Source organism: Spermophilus citellus, assembly GCF_964194105.1.
Source record: "Spermophilus citellus genome assembly, chromosome: 1".
Classification (NCBI taxonomy): domain Eukaryota; kingdom Metazoa; phylum Chordata; class Mammalia; order Rodentia; family Sciuridae; genus Spermophilus; species Spermophilus citellus.
The window spans coordinates 120,099,344-120,119,322 of NC_138182.1; the positions used below are offsets into that span (position 1 = coordinate 120,099,344).

Genomic DNA, 19,979 nt, shown 5'->3' on the forward strand with positions numbered 1-19,979 from the left:
CCTTTGTTCTATTTATGTTGACATCCTAGGAAGGGAGGGAAAGAGGAAGCCTGCTAATGCCCCAGCAGAAGAATGAGGCATGAAAAGTGGTGCTGAGGACATGAAATGACAAAGCTGAGCCACCGCAGTAGAGCCTACCCTAGATAAGCCAGTCTGCAGATTTCATGAGCTAAATCAGTGCCTACTGTTGTGGATGTTTGTTATACAGCACTATGGGCCATGGTTAGCTGATATAGTCTCTAACACTTATGAGTCTGTCAGGGTTGGTCTCCTTGCAGAGATCTTAGAAAGCCTGACATGAGCCCAAGGAGACCTCGGAGAATTCCTTCTACCCAAATTTTCTGTTCTACCCTGGAAGTAGTGTATCTCTAGAAGGATTTTTCTAACTCCTAGGATGAGAGAGGCCACAGGGCATGATGGGAAAGACAGGTGGGCCAGGGAGGCTGGAGAGAGGTCACCCGAGTGCTGCTGGTGGAAGAGGGCGGTTTGGCAACATCTATGTTCTATGTTCTATATGCAGAATTATTTGTAAGTACAGACCCACTTTGAGGAGGTTATGTCCCTGTAAACCCATCATGAGTTGAAAATATCATAAGCTAAAAATGCACTAAACACACCTCACTTGCAAATCCTAGCTCAACAACAGCCCACAGGAGCACTGGCCAGTCACCCTTATGATTCCATGGGAGCTGAGGCTCTCTGCTGCTGCCTAGCTTCATAGAAATGGACCCTACACAACAGGTAGCCTAGGAGAGACTAAAATTCCAAATTCAAACTACAGTTTAAAAATCCTAAATTGAAGGAGCCTAAGTCAGGGACTGTCTGTAGATTTAAGCTAAATAGCACTTCCAACAAAAAGCTCCATTTGCACATATGCACAAGGGAACATTGTCATATGGATCAGAAAAAAAAAAAAGAAAAACTAGAAATGACTCAGAGGTTCATGGGTAAGGAGGCAGATAAATAAACCATGGGGCACTGACAGCATGGAACAAGCTCAGGTGGTTAGAAATAACGAGGAAGACTTTTCCATGCCATCATGATTAAAACCTGAAGACAAGTTGTTTACTTCAGTTCCTTAGGGGCACTGTGGCTTTTATTTTTTAAAAAGAAAACCAATAAAACTGAACCAAACACCATACAGTAACCTGGGATCACATTTTCCTTGGAGAGAATAGCTAGATATTGGGGGTGGGGGCAGACTGACTTATCAAATTAACTTCAGCTTTCTTTTTATTGTACAATTTTTTAGAGAGGCTTTATCTCTATCATCAGTTATGTCCTTAAAAATCAAATTCAAGACATGGATTAAAAAGACCTAGATTTTGGAAACAAGCAGACCTAGTTGAATCCCAGCTATATCACTTGGGCTGTTCATTTCCTACCATTGGTTTCAGTCTTCCTGCCTCCACCAAGGGAAGGCCATTGGAAGAAGTGACGGTGTCTATAGAGGGCCAGCATAATGTGTGGGCCCAGGAAAGGGCTTTTGAATGTCAGCTGATAGTGATGGACAGGTTCACTGGGAGCCGCAGAGCCTGGACTGCTCATCCCTTTGGGACCTTGTTTCCCTGGGAATCCTGCTAGGTCTTTGGGTCACATGAGGACTGACCCTGGGAGGGGTGACCCTGGTGCTGCTGGGCCAGCACTCCAGCCAGCATGATGGCATCACAGGGCATGAGAAGCACATTGTGCTCTGTGACCTTGAGGGAGGTAGTTGGAGGTTGGGGACATGGTGTTGACATTGCAGTGACATCTAAAATAACAAGCCCCTTGAGCTGTCTACGGGGTGCAGGAGAACCTCTCCATGCAACCTGCTGGCTATTGTGACCAGCCAGGGGCGAGATGAGTCCCTGGTGATCGTTTCTTGCTTGAAGATGTGGAGCTGCTGGCTGTCTTGTCTGTACAACGAGGCTGATAAACTAGTCCTGAAGACCACAGGTGGTTGGGGAAGGTGAGCCTCCAGGCACTGTGCTCAGTGGTACTCAGTAGAAGTGGATTCTCCTTCTCATCCAACTCCACTGAGATGAGATTTTAGATGGATTCCCTTGATGCAGGCTACTGAGCAACCCCCTAGCAGCCATCTTGAACCTAAGCTGGGTTCAAACTGCCTAGGCCTGTGTGCACCGGGGTTCCCTTAGAGCTTCTCTGCTGCTTAGGTCCACATCTGTGCACTCTCACCCAGGGCACCTTCCTCCCGACCTGGGCAACCCTTCTCCCCATGTCGCACTCCTTCCCTAATTCCCTGTAATGTGTAGGTCCAAGCCCGTCTCTCAGGAGGGCAAGAAGTGCCTGTTCCTTTGGGTTCCCAGCTCGTAACTGGAGGTCTGCAGAAAGCAGACCTTCATAAAGTGCTTCCCTGGACCCTCACGTCCTCTCTAACTCCAGGAAAGGGCTTTTAAAAACCGCCCCCCCCCCCCCACACTCCCTGCCACCAGTCTTACCATTTTTGCCCCCTCTTGCTTGACACCTTTTGAAAGCAAGGTGAGACAGGGTTCCTAACTGCCTGGCCTTCCCAGCAGGGGCCTGCTCTGTGTTAGCCTGACTGGCCTCTGGTCTCCTTCCACCTTCGCCTGCTTGCCTTTGCTTCTCTTCTGATTCCTGGTGATGGAATCTGTGTTGGACAGAACAGGATTCTGGAAATGGCAGTCCCCAGATCCAGCCCCAGCTGAGTGCCCATGAAGTACCCCACCGTGACTCCCGTCACACCCATGGTTGTAGTTCTGGTGAAGGCGGCTCATCTTCACGGATTGGCTCCACTGCTCCCTCCCCCTCTCCCAGGCCTCCTTTCATGAAGCTTTGTCTTCCCCCCTCTGAAAAATATCACAAGCCACTGTGAGCAGAGCAGTTCCTATAAGCTTCAGTGTCCTCACCATCTCTTCTCTGTATCTTTTGGAAATTCAAGGTGTGTCTTACTGACTTCTTCCTGAAGGTCCATGAATCAAGAACCTCTAGCCTCCCCCGTCTGTCTAGGGGACTCTGATCATGGCAGACACCACCATACTCCAACAGCAGCCTCGATTCTGGCCAGTGCCTTTCCTTTTTAAGAGCCTGTCATTGGAATCTCTGGGATCATTCCTTGCACAAAATCCATGGATATTCTCTTGACCTGGTGTCTCTCATCACCCCACCTACTGACTGCTGGCTTCCTTGCTCGAGAAGATTTCTATTTAAAAGATATCCCTTTCTCCTAGGTAACAAAAGCATCTTGGCATCTGGGAACTCTGGAGACCTGCCACTGCATGGAGTCCCAGCCATACACCTGGTTCCCCAGGTGAGCAGGAAAGAGGACCTTGGGCAAGTCACGTTCCCTTTTCAATATCTCGGTTTGGTTGTGTACTGGGTTGAATGGTATCTCTTCAGAAATTTATGACCACCCAGAGTCTCGAGAGGTGACCTTCTGTGGTCTGCCCATCTGTGGTTTCGCTCTTTATGGCCTCTGAAGGAGGTCTTAAGACAAATCATAGCTTTGGGGAAACTCCCTAACTTTTTAAGGTAATTTTTAATTTGGCCTTTACCTCAGAATTCTATTGTGACTCTTTTTTGGGGGGAGGGGGGAGTAACCAGGGATTGAACTCAGGGGCACTCGATCACTGAGCCACACCCCAGCCCTATTTTGTACTTTATTTAGAGACAGGGTCTCACCGAGTTGCTTAGCACCTCACTTTTGCTGAGGCTGGTTTTGAACTTGCAATCCTCCTGCCTCAGCCTCCTGAGCTGCTGGGATTATAGAAGTGTACCACCATGCCTGCCCGGCCATTGTGACTCTAAATCAAGACACCGTATGATGAAGTTTGGGAGTATCTCTTCTCTGGGGATTTAAAAAATGAAACAGCAAGGCAGCCTGCATTTTGATAGCTTTATTGGAACATGATGGTAACACAGAATGCTAACTCAGGTCCACCACATATGCTGCCTCTGGGCAGCAGGTACCCCACTTCTACAGCCAGTGGAGTCTCCAGGAGGTCCCCAGAGGAGCCAGGAAAGCCCAGATGCAGGCTGGAGGGAGTCCTCTGCAGTGGCAGGTGGCTAATGGGCTCCTGGGGTGGAGCCCTGACAGGCCGTGCCTGTGATCAGGCTGCAGTTTGCTTGCACTGTAGATCTTATGCCTCCAAATACTTGGCATGACTTGGAGACCCAGCTGTCTCAGACTCCTTGGGGAACTTCCAAAAGAGGGGTTTCTGGGACTTCCAGAAGAAACAGCCCAGAAACTAAGCATCTCTGGGGCTTACCAGGACAAACCAAGTCTCTTGAGTTTTTTGGCAGGTAGGCCGTTTACCACACTCTGCACTCTTCATGTTCTCTGCTCGCCAATCTAACAAACATTCATGAAGCTCCTACTGTGTGCCAAACACTCTTCTAGGGACTAGACAGACAACTGTCACCAGAACTCATGAGCAGGGGAGGCAGATGATGTTCCAGGAGTCAGCCAAGTGGCAGTATCGTTACCGCCATGCCAGGGGCTTCCACTGAAGAGACAAGGAAGACTTCCTCAAGGAAGGGCAGTTGTGCCTGAGATCTGCAGGAAGTCAACTGACCCAAGGGCAAGAGCATGTCGTCATGGAAACAGCACTGAGCATGCCTGGCTGCCGGGAAGAGCAGCGAGATACAGAAACCAGGAGGCAAAGGCCGGGCCGAGGACAGGAGGGAGGGCTGGGCATGCGGGGCATATACAGCACCTGTGGGCCATCAGCTTTGGCCACCATGTGTGGAGAGGGGCTGGAGGAAGGGGGTGGGGACATGGAGGGAGGCGTCAGAAGCTGTTCCATTTGTCCTACTAGAGACAGGGCCCTGGGCTGAGTGACAGCAGGGCAGACAGAATCAGCTGGAGGGCGGACCCCTGTGGGGCCTAGGACCAGAGAGCTTGGACACTGAAAGCAGGCAAACGAGGCCCCCTCAGCTACGGAAGCCCCAGTGGGGTTTTTGCATGAGAAGTGGAACCTGGGGGAGCAGGTATAGGGACACCGTGCAGTGTGGTTACGGAAACTCGGAGGTGGGGTGTCTTGGGAACATCCCGCCGCAGGGGGCACATAGGCAGAGGGGTTGCAGCCCCAAGGAGCCTGGCTACACCTGGGATCTGTGTGAAGGCTCCTGGTGCCTCATAGCTGAGGCCTTGGGTGTAGGTGAAGTCACGGAGGGAGACACCCTGAGTGAGGGGAGGGCGCTGGACGGAGCGATAGAGAATGGCTGCTGCCCACTCACGGCTGGACAGTGATGAGCTCAGAGAGGACTGAGAAGTCCTGGGTGGACAGTGAGGGAGGGAACCAGACAGGGTCTTGGAAGCCTAGGAAGGGTGTCATGGAGGGGCAGGGCCAGTAAAGAGAGATGTTGCTGAGAAGTCTGCCCACACTCTCATGCCCCTGGGGCTCTCACCTCCCCGTCTCCAGGGGTCTCTCCCACAACCCTACAGATAGGGAGGAGGAACTTGCCCCCTTGAACAGAGGAGTAAAGAGCTGCTCAGGGGGGTCAGGAGATGTGCCCAAAGAAACACAGCCAGCGAAAGGCACCCCTGGGCCAGCACCACCTTGATTACCTCCACCAGTCAGCACACGGTGCCCGGGACTCCATGCACACCAACAAGCAGCAGAGAGGGTGGGACTTTAGCCCCAAAGGATCCCAAGGCTCCAGGGCTCTAGGCTTTTCCAGGAGAGGGTAGGCTGAGGCAAGGAAATTGCTTCACCTCTTTACTACAGTGCAGTGCAGGGTCGAGAGCATGGCTTTCCACCCATCCATTCATCCATCCACCCACCCATCCATTCCAAAATCTGTTGAGTGCCTCTTCCAGTCTGGCTGAGTGGCCCCAGGGGGGCCCTGTAGTTTTCTGACTCTCAGTTTCTACCTCAGTGAGGTTGGGATGGTGACCCTTTCCCTGAGGACATGCTAAAGGGTTATGAAAGCTCACACAGGTGAGGTAAGGTGCCTGCACATAGTAGGTGCTCATGGAAGACAGTCCCCTCACCTTCCCCCTCCTCCCTTCCCTTTGTACTGCTGACCCATGAGAGGGTGAAAGGCCTGTTTATGCAGCACCCTCTGCCCTGCTTAGAGGACAAGCGGGTTCCCACACATACATGTTCAGGCTCCCGCATGCACGCACCTCTGTACGTCCCACTGTCTCCACTCATGACACTTAGGGCCAGCACCAACGTGTGCTCTGAACCCCTGGATTCAGCCCAGAGGAGTCCTGAGCATGAGGGTGGGGTGCCGAGCACAGAGCCAATGTCTAGCCTGGGTCTAGGCACCACGGCACCCACTGTGTGTGCTGGGAGCCCCCAGTTCTCCGTGGCTTTGGAGGCTGGGTCCTCGGGGGCTCCAGAGGTCAAACTTGGGTGAGCAGAATCTTCAGGGTCCTGGAGCAGGGTTTAGACAGCCTCCTGGGGCAGTGTTGTCGGGGTGTCCTCGGGCAGTGGCTCCCCCGACAGCTCCTCTGAGGGGCATCGCTGCTGCCTGTGGAGGAACCGAAGCCCCCACAGGCTCTTGCAGCAGTTCAGGAGGCTGTTGGCGCACGTGGTGCAGGAAAGCGCCGGCTTCCTGAGGAGACACAAGCAGAGGTCAGAGCTGCTCTGCTTTGTTACTATTGAGCTGGTCTTTGGGAAGGGGTGAGGGGCAGGACGGGGACCCCTCTTCCCTGCCCAGAGTGGCACAGGCAACATATGCTTCTTTCCTCCACATTGGGGTGACTTGTTCCAAACCCCAGCTCTGTTTCTAATATGCTGGACACCTTAGTCAAGTTTCTTAGCTTCTCTGAACCTCAAGTGGATGTAAATAGTCACTTTCTCAACTCTCTTTCTGTTTTGTTTGTTTGTTTATTTGGTACTGGATACTGGGGATTGAACCCAGGGGTGCTTAACCACTGAGCCACATCCCTAGTCCTTTTTCAGGATCTCACTAAGTTGCTTAGGGCTTCACTAGTTGCTGAGTCTGGCTTTGAACTTGAGACTCTTCTGCCTCAGCCTCTCAAGCAACACTTTTTCCCCCCTCCTTTTTTCAGTACTGGGGATTGAACCCAGGGAATCTACCACTGAATTATATCACCTCAGCCCTTTTTATTGTTTGTTTGTTTGTTTTGAGGCAGGGTCTCACTAAGTTGCTTAGGGTTTCACTAAGTTGCTAAGACTGGCCTCAAACTTGTGATCCTCCTGCCTTAGCCTCCCTAGGCTCTGGGATTACAGGTGGGTGCCATCATGCCCAGCAATCTCCCCAATTCTTGAAGGAATTTGGTGTCGTAAAATATGTATAAAAGCACACACAGATTGGCTCACAGTAGGAGCTCAGTTAAGGTTTGCTCTTTTGGAATCTGCTCTTTTTCCAGTGCCATGGATGAAACTCAGGGTCTCTTACATGCTAAGCAAGTGCTCTCCCACTGGGCCACTCTCCAACTCTGTTTCCAAGTCTGAATGAAAGGGTTCCTGGGCCTCTGCAACTTGACTTGTATGCACTGGGAAGGTGGCATTAATACCAGCTGTGAGCACTCAGGCCACCAGAGGACTCCAGCACCTTTTCCTTTCAGACAGAGACAGGGAGCTCTGTGCTTCCCTTGGAGTCTATGAGAAGGTGGCTGTGGACTTGGAGGCCTGACTGTAGGCTCGGAGCAAGGACACAGCCAGCCTCACCCTGCCTTCTCTGTGTGGCTGGAGGCTCCCGTGGCCTGGGCTCTCCCTGCCAGCCCAGCCCCAAGACACCCTTCCTGCCTGGACCTGAATGTCACACCTCTGGCATTTCGGGAGCACCCTTTTCTGTGTTAGCAGTACACAGGTCTGAGCAGGCAGGCAGGAATCTGCCCTTAGACTCACATTCCAGGTGGTGCCATGGCTTTGGGGAAATCACACTCATTGAAATTAGTAGAGTTGTCAAAGAAAAGCCTCCTAGAGGCTGGGAAATAGCCACCTCTTCTCTAGCAGCTCAAGAGTCGCTTGAGAGAACACAGCCTTAGAAATACCCCACGCTCACAGTAAAATGTCAGAACACAGAGAAGGATAGAAAGAAGAAAGCCAGCATCTCAGATGGCTCCTCCAATCCCACGTCTTTTGTTACACGGCGATTCAGTCATCAGGTATTCTTAAATGAGACAACTTGTCACCCAGAGACTCTATAAAGCACATGTACGTGGTTTAAAGAATATTAAAATACACCAGTGGACCACAGAGCAGGGTGAGAAACGGAACGTCACCAGCACCTGACCTGCTCTAGCACACGCGTCTGCATCCCTAGACAACATATTGGGCTGTTCTGCCAGCCCAGTGCTATCGTGATATGGGAATTTTTTTTCCTGCAGCTAACTTTCTGTTCTTGTTCAACATGATATTTTTCAGATGAAACGGGAGCACCCACTGTTAATTCTCAGTGCTTGGGTCCATGGTATGAATGCATTTCAACTGGTCCATCCACTCATCTCCTGATGACCACCCAGACTGTTGTTCCCAGTCTTGACCATTTCAACAACACCGCCCAGCGCGCCTTGGACCTTGGTCCTGATGCACGCTTTCCAGTTCCTCCTGTGACGCCTGGTATGGAGGTTGGCCAAATTGCTCTCCAGAGGCGCAGGACCCTTCCCGTCCCACAGGTCCCACAGCTGTGCAGCAGCTCCGGGTAACAACCTCACCAGCACGGGATCCTGTCAAGCTCAGACCTTGTTGATCTGGTGAGTGTGAAATGGAGCCCTCTTTTTAAATTCATGCCTCTCTGATTACTGAAGAGGCTGCTCAGGTCTCTGCCCAGGCCCTCACCGCCACCACCTCCCTCGTCTTCTTCCCATCTCTCCTCTCCTCCCCTCCTCCCTCTCCGGGTGTGCCTGCCACAGAGCTCTTTATTTATGTCTGAATACTAATACTTGGATTGTGTTGCAAGTCTTTACCCACTTCTGGCTTGTCTTTTATAAAGGTTTTTATAGATCCTTTTAATAGATCCATTAGGGAGACAGATCTTATATCCATATAGTCTCTTTGGATGATTAATGTATTTCAATTGAAAAACATCTAATGATGGAATCAACATGTAACAAAAAGACGTGGAGTGGAGGAACAATGAGATGTTGGTCTGCTTCTTTGTGTTCTGTGTTCTGACATTTTACTTTGAACACGTGATTTTCTAAGACTTTATTATCTTAAGTGATTTGTCTTTTGGAAAGCAGAAATTCCTTAATTTTAATAGTCAAATTCATCTCTCGGTTGGGTTTTCACATCTTGGTTCTTATTTTAAAAATCCCTTCCTACCCCAAGGTCAGAAAGATATTCCACATTTTCTTCTAAAAGTTAAATATTTGGTTTTGATATTTAACCCATCAGCCTATCTGGAAATGATTTTGTGTATCATGTGAAACTCGAGGCTATTTTATTTTCCTACTTGCTCCCTCCAGGCTCCCAACCCCAATTTTAAAATCCAAAGACCACTAGTGGATTTCCCTGCTGATTGATAGTGCTACCTCAACCTCTCACTTCATGTTCATTTTCCTTTGCCATGGGCAGAGCATTGATCCCAACGTTCTTATTATCAGTCTCCAGCTCTGCAACATCTAAGATAATATCCTTCTCATTATTGTATTTCTTGTATCACTTACACTTTCAGTACGTTTTGCCAGATTTTTTTTTTTAATCTTTTGATGTTGCTGCTCTTCGCTGGTAAATCTAAGTCTTCTGTTCCATGGGCTTCTGCTGATAACTTGTCTTCACCTTTTCCTTTACTATCTTTGAATTCTTTGAGATTTACTATTTGGTTGTTTCTTTAACTCTCTAAATTGGATATTTAGATCATCACATTTCAGGTTTATTTTTAAATTATAAGCATCTCAAGCTACACATTTTTCTTTAAGTACAGCTTTCGGAGGTGTACTCTAAGTTTTATGTGCAGTGTTTTCGTTGTTGCTTACCTGACAATATTTTCTAATGACCATAAGGAATTTTCTTCATCCCATGATTTACTAAGAAATGTGTCTGCAAATAAGTAAAGGTTTTTTGTTGTTTAGTTGTAGTCAGTGACTTATTATGCATGCCTACAGTTCCTTGAAATACGTGGATTCTTGCTTCTTGGTCTAGTACATAGTCAACCTTTTAAGTGTTTATGCATGCTTGAGAGGAATATGGATTCTCTAGCTGTTGGAAGTAGTGTTTTATTCAATAATATTGATTTATAAGCTTTTCATTTGTGTTTTCAAAATATTACATATCCTGATTATTTTTTTATGTATTTGATCTTCAAATATTGATAGAAGTATGTTATACATTTTATACTATAATGATTTGTTTATTTCTTTGTAGTTTTGTCAACTTTATTTTTAGAGGTAGATTATTTGGCACATACAAGTTTAGAATATTATATTTCTGGTGCATTTTGGGTTATTTCTTTTATCAAAATATGGTGGCCATTTTTATCTCTAGTAATGCTTTTTGCTTAAAGTTCACTTTGGTATTAATGTAGCTACTAGATTTCTTCTTACTAATATTTGTGTGTAGTATCTAGTATACATTTTTTTATTTCTCACACTTTCAATGTTTTTATTTCCTTAAGTCTGTGCTTATTAAGATACTTGCTTGGATTTCAAAACTCAAATCTGATGAGCTTGGTATTTTTTCATTGGCCAGATTATTCGGTTTACATTCAATAAAATTACTGATGCATTTTCACTTATTTCTTCTACCTGTTTTTGTGCTTTACATTTGTCTCCCCCTTCTACATTCCCCTCCTCTCTTTTCTTTCTTGATTTAAATTGACTTTATTCTCTTTTCTCTACATCATATGAAAGAAATATTTACCTTCTATTAAGAAAAAAAAATGAAATGTTTATCCAAAGCAGCATTGTAGCAGGAGTGGTTAACCTTAAAGACCTGGGGGCAGGCCGTGCCCCCCTCTGCTGACCTTCCAGCCATGCAGGGTGAGCTGAAGGGACACAGAGCCCAGCTTACCCTCACACACTTGAGAGGTGCGATCTGCATCCACTCAGGGCCCTGTGCCCTTCTGTCCTGAGCCCTAGCCTGGGCGTGAGGGGATGCAGGGGATGCTGGAGAGTGCAGGAGAGGAGCCCTGGGTGCTGCTAGGTGCTTCCCACAGCCCCTGCACCTTTCCACCCACTTCCCCTTCTCTCAGCTGCAGCACCTGATTCTTCTGTGAGAGGCAACCTTCCCCATCTTCCCCATGTGGGCCAGGCTAACATGACCTCTTGCCCTTTGCCCTTGCTTCAAAGTTGCTTGTGACAGTCGGATCAGAGGGATCCATGACCAGAGCCTGACAATGAAACGTGAACCTGAAACTTCTGCAAGACAGAAGGACAGCCTGGCCTCCTGGTGTCTTCCTGGAGAGTGTCTGACCCTGGGAAGCCGAGTCCAAAACTGGAGAAAAACAAATGCCTGTGACATTTGAGCCCCAGGACCCAGGCAGGCTTGCAGCCCCTTGGTCTCTTCAGCTCCGAGTCGATCACCTGTCCCACCCGTCCCATGTGTCTGTAACTAGACTTCTGCTACCTCAGCAGCGTCCAGGATATTTCCCAGTAAATGTTGTTAGAATCTCAATGCACGAGGGTGTTATAACACGGACGACCGCCAGGGGTCAGGGCTCAGCTCCGGGTAGCTGGAGGGAAACCCGGCAGGAGCAGCGCCACTGCCCTTTGGGTTTCCCTCCACCGCCGGTCCGAGGCGATCTCAGACAGAACCGCCTAGTACTTCTTATCCTGCCGTGACTGGCGTCGGTATCCTTGCATGACAGTCCTTTACCTCCTCAGATGGCCAGCTCCTCTCCTGATTCCGGCTGTCTGGCATCACCTCTGGGCAGCTGCCTCAGGTGGCCCAGGTTACTGTGCCCTCCTAGCACCTACAGTCCCTCTGCCAAGGCTCTTACCACGGGGAGAGCTGACCCTGCCCTTGTCTGTCTCCCAGACTCAAGTCAGTGTCCCCCGCTGTCCACCCTGGAGTCGGGGCCTGGGTGCCTGGATGAGCGGAAGCGCAGCAAGACTCCGCAAACCTGAGGCTTCTGGAGCGCATCCTGCGCGATTAGAGGGCGGGGGCAGCAGCGCAGCTGACCCACTGTGGCTTCCTCCCTTCCTTCCCCGTGGGCGGGCTTTGGGCTGCACATACCCTCTCACCTCTGGAGAGACAGAGGGGGACACTGCCATTTAGCCAACATCTGGGCAGCAGCCGCGCACAGGAGACTGGTGAAGGGATGCGATTCGGAAACAGGCACCCTGTTTTGGGTTGGACCCAAGCTCATTCCCCTGCGGTTGGGTCTCAGCTCGGCCTCCTGCCTAGGCCCAGGATAGACCTGGGAAAAGGGCGGTTGGAGCCGTGAGAAAAATGGGAAAAGTGAACATTTTCCTGCAATGCACACGTCATTAGGTGCTTTGCCTTGGGGTCATCAAAAACTCACAGCTGCCTGGAGCAGGTGGCATTTGTGTTGGGCCTGTGTGGTGGGGGGAATTTCCACAGCAGTGTTGGGGGCTGTTGGGATTCTCCAGGCAGAGGGAGCAGCATGCGCTGGGAGCTGTGCTCTGAGGACAGAGAGGAATGTGGGATGCAGAGGGAGGGGAGGCGCAGGGTTCTGCAGCCAGCAGGGGACAGCCTGCCTGAAGAGGCTGGTGAGATCTGACAGGCACTGGGTACTACTGAAGGCTGTGGAGTAGAGGAGTTAGGAATTGACCAGGTAGGGCCTTAGTCTGTGGCCTGGACAGGACATTCTCTGAGATTTTACAACTGTGTGGGGCAGTGAGTGTCCAGGGGCAGAAGGGAGTTTGTTCCTCTGCTATAGTTTGGATCTGCAATGTCCCTAAAGACCCCATGCTAAAGGCTGGGTCACCTGTCTGTGGTGCTATTGGGAGGTGGTGGGTCCTGCAGGAGTGGGACCCAGGTTGGATCACTGGGGCATTCCTTGAGGGGGACACTGGGACCCTGGCCCCTTCCTGGCTCACTCTTGCTTCCAGCTGCCATGAGGTGACGGCCCTGCTCCACCTTGTGCCAGGATATACTGAGCTTGCACAGGCCCAGGAGCAACGTGGCCAGGTGACCATGAAACCTCTAACACCACAAGCCAAAGTCAATGTCTCCCACTTCTAAGGTGATGATCTCGGCTATTCTGTGAAGTAACAGACGCTGCCCAGCACTCTCTGTCCAGGAGTGTGCCCTACCGCTGAGAGGCTGCAGGGGGTGGCTGCGCAGCCTGGTAGAATCCTCTCTGGAGCTCTAGGTAAAGGGTGGGGCTCAGCATGCATGTTGAGCATGTCCTCTGCTTGGACGGGCGCCTCCCAGCAGCCCTGCCAGGTGAGCACCACCCCCCACATTTTCACAGAGGAGGAACTGGCCCTCCACGGGGTAAGTGACCTGACCGAGGACACATGCTGACTCCATGCCCCGTATGCTGGGTCCAAACCCTGTGCACTGAGTCCCAAGAGCAGCCATAGAAAAACCACCACCCTCAGAGCAGCGTGCGCGCAGGCCTGGCTCTCAGGACCCTGACATACTAACCCATGGGGCAGGTACTATCAATTTCCTCGTCACAGAGGGGAGGCGACAAAGGCCCAGAGAAGTTAGAAAACTTGCCTAAGGTCACCCAGCCGGTAAGCCAGTGCTGGGTATGTCACAGCTTGTTGGGCACATAAACTGGAGGAGAATGAAGGCTTGGGGAGCCTGGCTTCCCGCTTGGCCCTCCACTGCCTCCCTGCCATCCAGTTCCTGCTGTGGACTCGGATTGCTGAGTAACCCATAATGAGAGTGCCCAAGGCTACGGCATTTAACATGCCAGGTCTCATTAACTTCCAACACACATGTGACATACATGACACATTATTATGTCATCTCTGACAGAGGAGGAACTTGGGTCATTTTCCCAGAACTCGCAGCAAATAAAGGGTATAGTGCAGCCTCTGGAGGGCCCAGGCTGGCCCCGCTGGAAGCTCCTGCCCACCCTCCTCCAGAGCGCGAGGAGCATGCTCAGAGAAGCCCTCACCCCACTCCTCCTCCCTGGTATTTGTGTCACACTCAGCTCCCCAGTCCTGGCCTGGGCTCACCCTGCCCAGTCGCTCAAACTCTCCAACAGCCTCCATTTGAGGCTCGCTGGCTTGACCAACCCTGTCTTGAATCAGATTTCTTTTTTAAAATTGGAGGACATCTGGAAGCTCGGGCCACTCATGCCAGTGGGAGATGATGGAGAAAGTCCCCGAGGGCCAAGACACTTCTAGTCGGTTGCAGTCACTCACTACCTCCCATCCCCGGGAGGCCGTCAAGGTGCTTGCCCAGTTCAAGACAGGGAAACAGGCCTGCCATGCGTCGCCACCTAGCGGTGACAGTTGAGTGGGAATCGCCCCAGGCCTGCTAGGCGCTGCATCCTGCCTGGGCATGCTGGGCCCACAGTCTCTGATGGCCCACGCCTTGGGTGTGGGACAGGGCTCCCCTCAGAACCCCCTCCTGGGCTCCTTCAGTCTCCCTTCCCCTTTCCCTGCACCTGCCCACTTCACACCCCAGGGCCTCTCCTCGTGGTCTGTCCTTCTGCCCCAGTCATCCTCCATGGCACTTCCAGCACCCACTTGCAGGTGGCTTTGTGGAAGTGACACCTTGGTGACGGAAGCCATGTGGCTGGTCCTGGGAACAGGCAGGGTGAATAGAGGTTTAAAATATCCCTTCCTGTCAGCCAGTGACTCTGTTTCCAGAAACCCAGTTTCTAGGAAAATAAGCTCAACAAATCAGAGTCTCTTTGCACAAAGATGGTGGCCACAGAGTTTCCTCTATACTCTCAGTTTCCTATCACAGCAAAACAGCGCAAAGAGGACGAAAGGCAGAGACTGAGAAGTGCTTTGCCCAGGCAGGAACTCCCCATCCCACCCCATGCTGGCCTGAACCGGTGGTCTCCGGACCCCCCCATGCTGGTACTGATCTCTGCCCTTCCATCCTTCCAATGGGTGCTAGCCACACCTTTTACAGATAAAGAGCGTGTGGGCAGTGCCCAAGGTCAGTTGGCTCCTGGGAAAGCTGACCCCATTGGCTCACCTGGCCAGGGCAGTGGTGCTCACTCCATTTCAACAATCAAGTCTTCTAAACACTCCATCTCCTGATTCAGTGTGGGAAGGGACTGCCACCGACCGACCGTCAGCCCCCCCTGTAATGATGGCAGACCTTGGATGAGGGAGAACCTTCTCATCCATTGACCCAGGACGCCCAGTCTGCAGGGCCTTCCCTACGCTTGGCAGCTGTCTGCAGGATCAGCCTCAGGGGAAGTGGACATGCTGATGGTGTGGTGGCCCTGCCTGCCATTCTGGATCTCAGGCACACCCCAGCACCCCAATACTCTGTCACAAAGAGCCACTGTGAGTTCAGTAAACACCAGTGTCACTCCAAAGCAAAGAGCCCTGAGATTCATTGCTTAGGGGTAGGCACAGTTGTCAGAATCTCTTATTTACACATGAGAGAATTAGAATTCAGAGAGGGATGCAACCTTCTCAAGGTCATACAGCCATAAACCCCATGCAGAGGCTTGGAGAAACCCAGGTCCCCCACCCCTGAGGCTGGGCTCTCTGAGAGCTTTCCTATGCCTGGCCTGCCACAGCTCCAGCACCTGCAACTCAAATTGTGACAAGGACACATTCCACTGGATTTGCCTCCATACTCTGAGCAATTCATTAGCATAAGAAACAGGCTCTCCTGCCCCTTGCCAGGAGATTCTTGACATAGCAGGGTCCAGGGTGTGGGCATAATTTTGTCCCTTGTTAAGCATTTATATATAGTTATGTTGGAATGGTCCTTGAAGCTAATCCAAGTCCCCTGTTTTCAGATGAGGGACATGAGTCTTGGGGTCAGGACCCAGCTTCAGTAGCACAGCTGGGACACAGTTCATAGAGCCTGCCCCAGACTTTCCAGCTGCTTCTCTGCAAAGAGGCCACGGGAAGAACAATGATCAAAGCTGCTGCTCACTATGCACTTACGCTATGCCAGGCACCTTGCAAAAATTGCAGCTAAAGTCTCACCACAGTCTTCCCAGGGTGGCATTTTAATCCCCGTTTTGCAGATGAGCAAACTGAGGCTCAGAGAAGGCAAGGCACTTCCCTGTCACAGAGCAAGGGGCTGAATTGGTACTCATTTCTTTCTCCTATGCCAGGGTTGGCCAATGACAGCCCAGAGACCAAATCTAGCCTAACATCTAGTTATTAAGAAACAGAATAACATTTCATGACTCATGAAGAAGCTATGCAACTTAACTTTTAGTGTCCATAAGTAAAGTTTTATCAGAACACAGCCACCAATCAGTTTATGTGTTGTCTACAGTGGCAGAGTTGGTATGGCCCTGTGCTGTTTGGTGACAGACATGTCCTGAGAACCATATCATCAGGCACCCTCGGCCTCTGTGAGCCTCAGAGTGTGAGGTACACCCAGCGGGGTGGATTCTGCCACACTGGGGCTGCCGGCCTGGGCAGCTTGTTCAGCCCACCCCCACGGGATCATCGTCCTGCATGCAGTCGGTGAGGATGGAGGGCCTGTGGGGCAGTGGCTGAAACGGAATGTGGGCTTAGGGTGTGAGATTCACTATCTGCTCCTTTGCAGGAGAAGTTTGGGGACCCTGCCCTAGGCCACACTCTCTCCTGGTGACCCGCAGGGACAGACTCTCCCATGCCAATAGGACTGTACTGGGCTGCTCTGGTCAAGAGGAGCTGAGTCCGGCCTTCCCTGTGACTGCCAAGCTTGTGTCCTAGGGCTAGGTCCCCGAGGGAAGGGCCCTGGGGGAAAGGAGGTGCTCCTTTTCTTGGGGCCAAAGATACCTGCGATGGCCTGGAGATACAGCTCCCTTCCTTCAATCACAGCCCTGCAGCTCCAGCCAGATTGTCCTGGAAGGAGCCAGGAGCCAGGAGCCAGGAGGTGACTGGACAGGGGCACTCTGGGAGAGAGAGGGACCAGCCAGGCCATGCCAGGGCCTCCAGTTGGCAAAGCCACCACAAATGGTGAGTGCAAGTTCTCTACCTTTCCAGTCTCCTGGGGGCCACGGTGTGTTCTCCTTGACCTCTGAGGCTGCGAAGGGCTCCCCTCCTCCTCTCTGCTCTCCTCTCCCTCACCTCCTGGGGCTGGAGGGTCTCACTTCCCAAACTCTCTGAAGAGACAGAAGACGTGGGTTAACTGGCTGTAGCTGTCTGCTCTGCTGGCCTGTGTGCAGAAGGCAGGCTCTGGGGCGGGTCACCCTAAGTCCTCTTGGCAGGGAGTTGGGGATTTGGGCAACTGGGTGGGTGTGACAGAACCTCCCACCTGGAGTCCTCCACCCAGGCCTAAAAAGTGCCAAGAAGTGCCAATGGAGCCTGAGCACTTGTGAAGGAGAAGTAGGATGGTGGTGGGGGAGGATGGGGAGAAAGGAGAGGACGGGGAGGATGGGGGGATGGGAAGAATGAGGGGATAGGGAGGACAGGGAGGACAGGGAGGACGGGGAGGATGTGGAGGAGGAGGATGGGGAGGACAGAGAGGATGTAGAAGAGGAGGAGGGGGACAGGGAGGACAGAGAGGAGGAAGAGGATGGGGAGGACATGGAGGATGAGGAGGATGGGAGGACGGGAGGACCTGAGCATGGCAAACATAAAAAGGAGCAGAAGAAGGAAAAGGTGGTGAGGACAAGCCTTGGAAACTGAGTGGGACACAAAAGACCACGTCGGATGTGAATCCTCCAGAACAAGAAAATCTACAGAAAGAAAGCGGGTCAGGCTCCTGGGCACGGGGGGAGTACAGGGAATGGAATGTGGGAATCAGAGGTGACAGTTAAAGGGCACAGGGTTTCTTCTGAGGTGATGGAATGTTCCAAACTTGATTGTAAGGATGGCTACCCAATTCTGTGCATACTGAGTGTGGAGCATACCTTCAGTGGGTGAGCTGTAGAGGGTTGGACTACTGCATGCAGGAGTCAGAGAAAGGAGGAAAGGGCCGTGAGAGGGAGGCAGGAGGAGAGGTGGCTGGGGGCGCAGGGACTGTGTTACTGCCTGCTGTCCTCACTCTTGTCCCAGCAGCCTGCCAAGGTAGACCCCTGCCACCATTCTGTAGTCAGGACAGGCCCCTCGGATGGTGAGTAGCTCCTCCAGCCAGCAGGGGCCATGACCCACAGGGTTCTGCCCGACCCCGCTCCAGGAGAAACCCCGGGCAGCCTGAACCAGAGGCAGAGCTGAAAAGCCCCTATTTGAGGCAGGTGGCCAGCTGCGGTCCAGATGCAGGAGGGGCAGCCTTCATCCCTTAGTCTGAGGGCAGCTGCTGAGGCTCACGTGCCAAAGGCACTTGTAGGAACTCCTCAGAAATGTTAACATCAACGTGCCCAGAAGCCATACCAGTTGGTGAGCGGGATTGCACAAGTTGACACGTTTGGGTTTTGAAGGAGTCGACAACTTGGGCCCCGGGAGGAAACTTCCTTTCCGAGAAGCAGCTCTTTTGCAGAAGTGTGTCAGACACAGGCTCTGCTGCCCATGGAAGCTGCAGGCGCATCCCCGGGGCTGGGTTTGGAGCAGAAGACAGCCAGCCCCACCCTCCCTGTGCCCTCCACCTTTGGCCAAACAGGACATGCCTTGTGGCGCAGGGGACCCAGTCCAGGTGTGTCACCAACTCTGAGCCACTTCCTATGCTTGTGGCACACTGCCTCACTTTTTTGTTCTGTCTGTGACAGGGCTAGGGAGGCAGGCAGTCGCCACCCTGAGGTGCAGTGATTTCTAGCGGTCCCTGGAGGCTGCTGTGTGGGAATGCCACGGTGGCAAAGGAGCCAGTCATCTCTGAGCTCTCCTTGGCTTCCTGCTGCTTCCCTCTTTGAGACCCAGTTTTTGATCTCTATAGTGCAGGTGGCTTTATTCATTTCTCAAGGCCCTCTGGGACCAGGATAAGACATTTGCTCACTCATTCATTCATCATCTGTTTGAAAAAAGTCCCTGGGCCTGCTCCAGGCTGAGCACAGGACGAGGTGTCAGGACTCAGCAACCAAGAGCACAGGCATGCACCTCCCAGGGAGGCAGGCTGAATGGGGACAAGGTGTGGCCTAGGAGGCTGTCCCCTTGGGGTGTGAGAGGGCTGGGGCAAGGGCAGCAGCTCCAGTGCAGAGCCTTGGAGGCTGGGATGGACTTTGCATTTTAGTCCAAGTGCAACAGAAGAGGTGGAGCCGACTTTTGGAAATGTCCTCTCTGACTTCAGAGGGTGGGCAGGCAGGTGGGAGGGCAGGTGGGAAGTGGTTCCCTGGCAGGGGGTGGCGGCTGAAGGAGGGAGCAGAGCACCACAGCAGCCTGCCAGGCGTTTGGGGGTCTGGGTGCATCCCCGCCCATGGGGAGCAAGTGCAGGGGCACTGAGGAATGAGGAAGTGCCCAAGGCCTGCTGATAGGCCAGGTACTCATGAATCATATCTCTGAATTGGGAGATTATAGGGACCAGTGAGGTGTGGGGGGGGGGCACAAAGAGCACTGGGCAGGGCCCAGCCTCTCAGCCTGTTTCGCACTGCAGAGAGGTCACCTGCCTCCCTGTGCCTGGGCTGCCCTTTCTGGTGTCTAGAGGACGAGTTGAAGTGTCAGTCAAGAGCAGGCCAAGTTCAAGTCCAGGTGTGTTACCGTGGAAAGGGCCCAAGCTCTGAGTGTGACAGGCTGGGCTGAAATCCGAGCTCTGCCACATCTGAGACTGTGGGACACCAGCCACTTTGTGTCTGGGAGACCACGCTGTCCAACATGGAGAGACCTGTTCCCTAGGACAGGAGGGCTGCCTTGCTCACTGCTGTCCCGAGCAGTGCTGCAGCCTGCAGGCCTTGGTAAATGCCCTGACTGAAGGAGTGCAGGGCACTTTGCTTTGGCTGGGGAGGGTGGGAGAGGGACCCGGCCTGGGGATGCTGTCAGGAAATGGAGCAGGAAGGTAAGGTGCTCAGGGATCCAGGCATCAAGAGCCTCTGGTGCTGGGGCTCATGGCAGGCTGAGGAATGGGCGCAGGTAGGCCTATGTCCCAATCGCCAGAGAATGTTACCTTATGTGGTATCAGGGCCTCTGCAAATTGATGGATTAAGGAATTCAAGATAGGCCTCCATCCTGGACT

At 52.1% G+C, this 19,979-nt stretch overlaps 2 protein-coding genes across 5 annotated transcripts in view; one reads left to right on the forward strand and one right to left on the reverse strand.

Annotated features, from left to right (window-relative positions):
- Positions 1-8,776, forward strand: part of ZNF672 (zinc finger protein 672) — a 33,094-nt gene extending 24,318 nt beyond the window's left edge. The window contains exons 3-4 of one of the 2 annotated variants that reach the window (XR_014020840.1): positions 3,192-3,271; positions 8,307-8,776. The gene's annotated coding sequence lies outside the window, so the exon portion shown is untranslated. The remainder of the gene's footprint in view (positions 1-3,191; positions 3,272-8,306) is intronic. The other variant, XR_014020841.1, reaches the window with a different exon arrangement.
- HRH2 (histamine receptor H2) overlaps positions 4,046-19,979 on the reverse strand; it is a 39,866-nt gene continuing 23,932 nt past the window's right edge. For all 3 annotated transcript variants that reach the window (XM_081284454.1, XM_081284455.1, XM_081284456.1), the window contains exon 3: positions 4,046-6,525. In XM_081284454.1, the coding sequence (XP_081140580.1) occupies positions 6,357-6,525 (169 nt within the window). In that variant the 3' untranslated portion in view covers positions 4,046-6,356. The remainder of the gene's footprint in view (positions 6,526-19,979) is intronic.